The following is an 8721-nucleotide window of genomic DNA, read 5'->3' on the forward strand; positions in this document are numbered from 1 at the left end:
ATCCTCAGGGAAAAGAAGGCTCAAAGAACAGAAAGAACTGGTATTACTTTGGCTCTGTTGTCGCAGACTGTAGGACTAGAATCATAAAAATATGCCCCAGTAACCTAAAAAAGATGACCATTCCTTAGCTTTTGACAGAAGGAACAAAGAGCAAGTCAATGTTACGCCAACAAATTTCACACCCTCCACAGTACTGCCTGTGCTGCCTGTGAATAACAACCCTGAATACCGACTCTGCTCTCGTCTAAGAATGTCTCTCAATAAAACAGCTACCCAGGATGGAAGTGTTGTGGCCCACCTGACTTTAGTAGTAAACTGGACACCAGTCTTGATGACTAATGGCCGGTCGGGATGCATGGGCATGCAGGGCTGCCGCTCAACCACAAAGGCACTGAAAGAGCAAGAGAAGGACAGCAGTTCACACACTACACAGCAGGCCAGCCTTCCTCCTGTGCCCGTGAAGTGAGCCAATCTCTTGTTTAAGGACATAATTGGGAAGGGGGGGTGCTGAGGGAAAGGGACAAGGATCCTAAGTTACCTTTTCATTAAGTTTCTAAAGAGTTCCACAATTCTCTCCTCCAGCATTGGCCGGTGCTGTACAATGGGGTCCCCTTTGTAGGAAACTTTTTGCTGCAACTCCTCCAGTTTCTTAATTTGTTGGCGGGTCTGAAGTTGAGATTCTGCTAATGAGGTTATCCTGCCAATAAAATAAGAAAGTTACCAGTGACCTAAGGGAGGGTACATGGGTAAATGAGAGGGGGAAGGGTATACTATAGAGATAAACATTACTATGCAGTCCCCGACAATTAGAAAGGGGGACTTATTTTATTGTGGTAAAATATACATAACAAGAAATTTACCATTTGTATTTGTACAATTCAGCGGCATTAAATGTGAAAAGGGGGAATTTATTTTTCATTAAATAAGGAAAGGGGAAATTTATTTTGCCTCTTTAAAACAGTCCCTTCCTAAAGTTTTGCATTTCAAAGAGAGAGCTAGTCACAGAGGAAGAAGTGTCAAAACTAATGCTACTAGGAGGTATTTGACAGAGTTATCACTGGATAGTGACAAGCAATAGAACCCACATATGGAGAATGTGAAATATGAAATTTGGCACTCACTTTTTTATCCTAACTTATCCTTATACCAAAATGTGAAGACTGGGGAAACATAAGAGATACGACCTACCAAGAAGATGGATTTAAGTTAGCTCCGCCTTTCACTACCTGTGTAACCTTGGCCAACTCCCCATTGTGGGGCTTAATGTCTCCTTGCATGAGGGAAGAGGTTGAACTGCAGAGTCCCCATGAGCCCTCTCAACATCGCCTTTCAATGGATCAAAGGATATGACTTTATGTTTCAAAATATTGATAACATGCACGTAGAAAAAGTGGACAGGGAGACAAAGTTTGATTAAGTCTGTCCCCAAGAATAAAAAATATTATTGTCTCTCCTTCATGGTCTACCACTAGTTTAATAAAGACCAAAAGACCTCAAAGAGAGAAGGTGAAAGATGCAGGGGAGAGGGGGCAAAGGTAGGACTTTTGAGCTCCCTGACTCCCTTCTCCCATCCCCAGAACTTAAGCTTTTTGGTTCCCTGATCAAAAAGCATTTAAAACTGCTTTCAGTAAATTAACAAAACTCGGGGTTAGTGAGGATATGAACAAACAGGTATTCTCATATAGAGTTGCCCTGAATTTTCAATTTCATGCTCTGTGTATCTGGGCTCCCCATCATGTCATGTTTCTCCTAGTTTATTGAAGCTGGTGCAACCCATTCATTATTGGGCCTCGCATTTCAAGGGTGCGCATAAAGATGTGCTAGATGACTGTGTAAAAGAGCAGATTATAGAAGAGCATAAAGAACAACCCACTAATGTGAAAATGCTTGGATTTTTATCTTTTTGTGTATATATACAACAATAACAGCTGTCTAGACTGGTAGTCACCAAAATCTTACCTGTAGGTAGCTCTGAATAATTCAGTTTTAAAAGACTTTTCTTCCCTTTATTAATTTTCTGGATTTGAACTTTTTCCCCTTATAAAAGAGCTTGTACAATTTTAGGTTATTTAACTGACTAAAACTTAAAATTTAGTCTTGGCCTTGGCCGGTACGGCTCAGTTGGTTGGAGCGTCGTCCCATACATCAAAGGTGGAGGGTTCAATTCCCAGTCAGGGTACATAGCCACATTGTGGATTTGATCCCTAGTCATGGTGTGTGGGGGAGGCAATAGATCAATGTTTCTTTCCCTCTCTCTTTCTCTCTCTCCCCCTCTTCCTCTCTCAAAAATAATTAAAAAAACAAAAACTTGTTTAAAACGTTAAATACAATGAAACCTAAAACTTTATTTAAATTATAAAATAGAACAGATTTAAAATATAGTAATATAAATACATTTTTTAAATTGTCCAAATAAAGTGAAAGCTTTAACTCTTAGAGCTAAATTTGACTACATAAAAGTCCCCACCTTTGAGATGTAATACCAACACTTTGGGCCTGCAGCTATGACCATAATTTAGCACAGCTTTCCAGAAGGAAAGGAAAAACTTCTCTTTCATCTTTTATTAGTTTTCTAGATGAAAAATCCCCACCTTTGAGAGACAGTACCAATTCTTTGGGCCTGCAGTTATGATCATAATTTAGCACAGCTTTCTAGAAGGAAAGGAAAAAATTCTCTTTTATCTTTTACCAGTTTTCTAGACGATCTAAGCAGATGTTGGGAGGGCCTCCAATGCAAGCAATCTGTTGCCGCCTCTTCCAGTCAGCCAGCTCCTCATCCGTGAGAGTTTTCTGCACATACTCCATAGCTGACAAAAGCCCCGCCAGCTCACTCACGATACTCTGGTTGGTAACCAAAACAAAAGTCAGAAAACATTTCCTCAGACCATCTCTAACTACATGCTGTGGTCAATTCCAGAGAAGGAACTTAGAAATCAGACAGGTTCTGCCACGAGATCCTGAGATCCCACAGGGTGTGAGACACGCAGAGGGAGTTGTCCCACGCTCTTACTCGCCGCATCTGGTCCAGAGCAGTTAGCATCTGTTCTAGCTGCTGCATCTTCTGCCTGGTCACCGATTGGTTGTTTCCATTCAGATCTTGCATGTCTGTAGAGGAAAGAAAACTCCTTGACCTGGGGGAACACTCCTTTCCTTAGTAACTAGGCTCCCTTAAGGACACCCACCCCCAAATTCCGAACACAGAGTCAAGACAAGTAAGTCCTGAAACTCAAGGAACACAAACTCACTTTCTACCGGAGATTTAAAACGTCTCTAATATTCACTTGCCTCCTTGACTCTTGAGGGTTTTATAGTTGAAATCAAAGTCATCCTGGAGATTCTCTACCACTTTCATTTTCTGTTCTAGATCCTGTTAAAACAAGCAAACAAATAAACAGCAGTAGGAAATATTTCCTTGGGGAGAGGGAAAAGAAAGTCTCCGAGAAGAATAAAAACGAAGCCAGTATCTCAATGATATAGGCAGAACCCATAGGCAATATCCCTAAGAAAAGGGGTATTTTCCCCAGACCTGCTTTACCTGTACTCGCTTCCGAACGTCCTGTAGGTGCTGCTCCAGCATCTGCTGCTTCTCTGTCACCACGGCAGCTGTGGGGTGGTTGGCCTGGCCCCCTTGCTGCCAAAAAAGGGAGTCGACACACATGTGAATGCAGGAAATATGGGGAGAGAAATACCTCTGTCCAGACTTCATCCCACCCCACTACTCTTCCTGTTTGGCCTGAGATGCTACTGCCATTGTGACAGAAAGGGAAACAGAGGCAGCATGCCGGGTGTTGTAACGGGCAGTTCTGCAGTGGCCAGAACTCTCCAGGTGCTGTCGGCGTGCTGTCCAGGAAGCTCTCGCATAGTTTTACCATTGTCGTTGGCTTTTTAACTCTAGGTCACACTGTAAACCTACTCTGTGTATTGCACTAGGAGACCACATGTGAGCTAAGACATGGTCCCTACCTTTTAAAGCTCATTCTAGGTAAGCATGTAAAAAACGTCAGAACAGTTTATGACAGCAGGTTTCGAATGCCTATTTAAATGTAGGTAGCATACAATAACATTTCTGTGGGATAATAAATAACCATTATTTCCGAGGGGTGAAATGCCATTATCAAGAGATAGTATCTTGGGGTATAAGGGGAAATTGGTACCTTAAAATGTCAAATAGGCCCTGACCAGTTTGGCCCAGTGGCTGGAGCATCGGCCTGTGGACTGAAGAGTCCCAGGTTCGATTCGGTCAAGGGCATGTACCTTGGTTGCGGGCACATCCCCAGTAGGGCGTGTGCAGGAGGCAGCTGATGGATGTTTCTCTCTCATCGATGTTTCTAACTCTCTATCTCTCTCCCTTCCTCTCTGTAAAAAATCAATAAAATATATTTTTTTAAAAATGTCAAATAGTACATGAAACTTAAAAATTATAAGTTTTGTCAAAATAACAGGATATCTTCTGATTAAAAAAAAAAAGACCATGTAAAAGCTGTGGTGATCAAGACAGTATGTTATAGGACATACTAACAATACAGCTGATATTTTCATCTGTATTTGACTTCCAGGTCTAATGGTACTGCACTTAAAGGGGGGAAATAGATGTGATTAATTATCACCCACAGAAGCCTGCCTCTAATACTTCTATAAACTATGGTCTCCCACTGCTTCCAGGTATAAACATCTCAGCCCAGCGCAGACAGATGTTTCACACAACCTCCTAACAACCTAACCCTCCCATCCTGTGCGCAGGCCCCCCAAACCACCCACTGTTCCCCGATACAGCATGTTTCACACTCTCCCTCCCCACACACTGTCCACTCTGCCAGGCGGTACTTCTGCCCAAGCACACCTGAACTCATTCACCCGCAAACCCAGTGTAACTTTTTGCTCTCCTGGGTAACATGATTCAACTACCCTAGACAAAATGACTCACATCTTCCTGTATGTTTTTCTCACATTGAGTGTTTGTGTACCTATAATCCCAACTAGACCAAACATTCTGGTAGCAGGGATCACGTCTACTCATCCTTCTATCTCCCTCTGCGATACCCATAAAAGACACTTAAAAATATGCCAGATGATGTAAACAGAGAAAATAACAATGAGGCCTGGGTTGAGGCCTCAGATATCCAACTGGTAGCTCTATGTCAAGGGCTGCAAATTCTCTAAGGGGCAGGTGGTAAATATTTTTGGCATTGTGGGTCATATAGTCCCTGCCACAAGCACTCGGTCCTGCCACTGCAGCACAAAAACAGCCACAGGCAATGCACACAGTAATGTGTGTTGCTGTGCTCTAAAAAGAACTTTATTTATAAAGACAGCCTAGAAATTTATCATAGGGAAATCAAAGCATGAATATATAAAGATACACAGATACTACAGTAGTATTTATAATGGGCGGGGGGGGGGTGTGGGAAAATGAAGCGAATGTCTATTGAAGGGGAAATAAGTGAATACATTACAGCAGCAGCTCTATACCACAGACTAAAATTAAAAAAAAAAATGAGTTAGCTTTCTGTTACTTGACTTATTAGAATTTACATGATATAATATTAAATGAAGAAAGCAAGATGAAGGGAAATAAAAACATTAAATATACTGTGAGAGGGAGGAGGGGGGAGGGAATGCATTTTATATAGTTTATATGAGCCTGGAGAAAGATGTGAAGAGATATATACCAGACTATTAATGTTGGTTTCTTGGGAAGGAACAATAGAGGGAGTGACAGTTCAGATTTTTACAAAAACTTTCTTTCTTGTACTTTTCTGTGATGTTTTAATTTTTTTTTAAATGGGTAAGAATGCATTATATACTCAGGAAATAAAAATAAAGTTTTTTTCATTGAATAAAATTTAAAAGCCCAAAACACCAACACCCACTTCTACCCTGGAGGAGAGTGTACACCCTAGAGACCATATAAGAGCAAGCACATGTTTGTACACAAGCACGGACGCACATCTTCGATAGCACTGTTTCTTCCCAAGTCTCACCTGGGCTGCAGTGGCTGCGGTTTGGAGGAGGCGGGACTCTTCCCACAGGCACCGGGCCACGATTCGGGCAATCTCCATAGGCTTCTCAAGATACCTGCTCTATAAGTAGGAGAGAAGGAGAATGAAAACCAGCAATACACTGAGGAGATGGGGACCAAACTTTGCTGACTTAAAGCTAAACTCCTCATAAATTGAGCGTTACATTTACTGCATGAAACAACAGAACAAAGGCCTCAAAGCCTGGCTGCAATCAGTGAGAGATGAAGGGGAGAGCGAAGAAAGGCAGTCATGATGAGCTGTACTACTGTGAGAGGAGGCACATCTGACTGTGTGGACAGTCTGTTATCCTGGTCTTATAGGGAGGTGATGCACTTTGTTCAGGAGCATCCAATTGTGGCCAAACCTTTAACATTTGAAAGTAAGAGTTGTCCAGCTGGCCAGAGTGGCTCAGTTGGTTGAGTGTCATTCTGTGCGACGAAGGGTTTTGTCAGTAGATTCTCAGTCGGGGCACATACCTAGGTTTCAGGTTCAATCCCCAGTTGAGGCAGGGGGCCAGGTATGGAAGACAAACATGGATGTTTCTCTTTCTCTCTCTCTCCCCCTTTCTATCTCTAAGCATGTCCTGGGGTAAGGAATGAATGAGTCATCTTCCTATGAAGGAACCTGGTTATAATCGTTATTAACATGTTAATATAATATAACATAACAATCAGGTTATTACTTCAACTAACTAAAGAAGTGAATTTCAGGTAATGATGCTCATGGGTTAGCATACAGAGATTTGAGAAAGGGCTAATTACTTCTCCTTACATTTAAAGTATAAGATAGGTTCTCATTATTTAGCCAACTGAGAAAAGATACTGGCAGGAAGAAATCTAAAACCCTTTGTCTGGGTCAGTTTCTCATCACACCTGAAGGAACTGCTTGATTCTTCGCAGATTGTGCTGATAGAGAACATTTGACTCTTGTAGGAAGCGGCTGTACTGCTGGTCAATCTCACCCAAGAGATTATGAAACACCAAAGTCGCATGTGATTCTTTGCTGGCTGCATAAGCCCTAGGAAAAGAAAGAGTGATAAGGAATGATTCTGAAACCTGCACACACACAAAGTCACCATCAAGGAGGAAAAAACCAAGGCAAAGGAGGAAAAAAACAAGGCAAAACCAATACTTTAACCCACTCATTTTAGATTTATCTTGCTCAGCAACAATAAATATCAGCAATTTAATAATTATAAATAATTATTCTAGATACTATTAGCTATTGTCATAGTCTATACTTATAAAATATTTTTTAAATACATTTTATTGATTTTTTACAGAGAGGAAGGGAGAGAGATAGAGAGTTAGAAACATCGATGAGAGAGAGACATCGATCAGCTGCCTCCTGCACATCTCCCACTGGGGATGTGCCCGCAACCCAGGTACATGCCCTTGACCGGAATCGAACCTGGGACCCTTCAGTCCGCAGGCCGACGCTCTATCCACTGAGCCAAACCGGTTTCGGCCTTATAAAATATTTGAGTGAAGTAGACTGATATGCTTTTTGCTTTAAATTCTCAGTCAACTCTGTGGTCAGATTATTAGTAACAAATAAGCAATCCCAGGGTAGGGTAGGATGGCCTATCTCCAATAGCTCTGAATCACCTACCTGGCACTTCATCACATTCTGGAAAAGTTAGCTTATAGGCCTGAATTAAACCAAAATTAACAGGTGAATCTGAACACCTTAAAGTGAAATAGTTGTTGGAATTCTGTGCCATTATCTCCTCTATGAACAAGGCTATTTCTGTTACTCTGTGTCTCTCTCCTTTAGTTAAAGAGGAATGAGAAGCAAGGACCCAAACTTCTACCCATGACAGAATTCTCATTCAGACAAAAAAATATTTGCAGCATGTCTCTGAAGCATAAGAACATATAGAGCAGTGGTTCTCAACCTTCCTAATGCCACAACCCTTTAACACAATTCCTCATGTTGTGGTGACCCCCAAGCATAAAATTATTTTTGTTGCTACTTCATAACTGTAATTTTGCTACTGTTATGAATCGTCATGTAAATATCTGATATGCAGGATGTATTTTCATTGTTACAAATTGAACATAATTAAAGCATAGTGATTAATCACAAAAACAATATGTAATTATATATGTGTTTTCCGATGGTCTTAGGCGACCCCTGTGAAAGGGTTGTTCAACCCCCATAGGGGTCGCGACCTGCAGGTTGAGAACCACTGATATAGAGGATCTCACCAAGTCAGTGAGATCCAAGTCAGTCCTAAAAACTTTTACCAGCAAGCAGGCTGATGTGCCAAGTCAGTTGCTAGTGTATGTTTTTAATAGAAAATGTTTATATAAGACTAAGAGTACCTCTTTACCTCCTTATCTCTTTTACCCCATCACCTGTACTCATACATTTTTCAATGAAATAGGACAGAGTTATGATCATGCTTCTTTTTTTTTTAAATATATTTTATTGATTTTTTACAGAGAGGAAGGGAGAGAGATAGAGAGTTAGAAACATCGATGAGAGAGAAACATCGATCAGCTGCACATCTCCCACTGGGGATGTGCCCGCAACCAAGGTACATGCCCTTGACTGGAATCGAACCCGGGACCCCTCAGTCCGCAGGCCGACGCTCCATCCACTGAGCCAAACCGGTTTTGGCTGATCATGCTTCTTGATGCAAATCAAAACCTAACAATTTGGGAGTTTCTCAAGAAGGACTTACCAATCTTTTTTT

The 8721-nt window shown here is 41.4% G+C and overlaps 1 protein-coding gene across 2 annotated transcripts in view; it reads right to left on the reverse strand.

Moving 5' to 3' along the window:
• Window positions 1–7180, reverse strand: part of STAT3 (signal transducer and activator of transcription 3 (acute-phase response factor)) — a 21836-nt gene extending 14656 nt beyond the window's left edge. For both annotated transcript variants that reach the window (XM_015570553.1, XM_015570554.1), the window contains exons 1-8: window positions 6893–7180; window positions 5982–6080; window positions 3536–3631; window positions 3286–3367; window positions 3011–3105; window positions 2690–2841; window positions 539–697; window positions 299–391 (exon numbers count right to left, since the gene is read on the reverse strand). In XM_015570553.1, coding sequence (XP_015426039.1) covers window positions 299–391; window positions 539–697; window positions 2690–2841; window positions 3011–3105; window positions 3286–3367; window positions 3536–3631; window positions 5982–6080; window positions 6893–7165 — 1049 coding nt within the window. In that variant the 5' untranslated portion in view covers window positions 7166–7180. The remainder of the gene's footprint in view (window positions 1–298; window positions 392–538; window positions 698–2689; window positions 2842–3010; window positions 3106–3285; window positions 3368–3535; window positions 3632–5981; window positions 6081–6892) is intronic.
• Between the last annotated feature and the right edge of the window lie 1541 nt (window positions 7181–8721).

The sequence above is a fragment of the Myotis davidii genome, unplaced genomic scaffold (assembly GCF_000327345.1).
Source record: "Myotis davidii unplaced genomic scaffold, ASM32734v1 scaffold1527, whole genome shotgun sequence".
NCBI classification, from domain to species: domain Eukaryota; kingdom Metazoa; phylum Chordata; class Mammalia; order Chiroptera; family Vespertilionidae; genus Myotis; species Myotis davidii.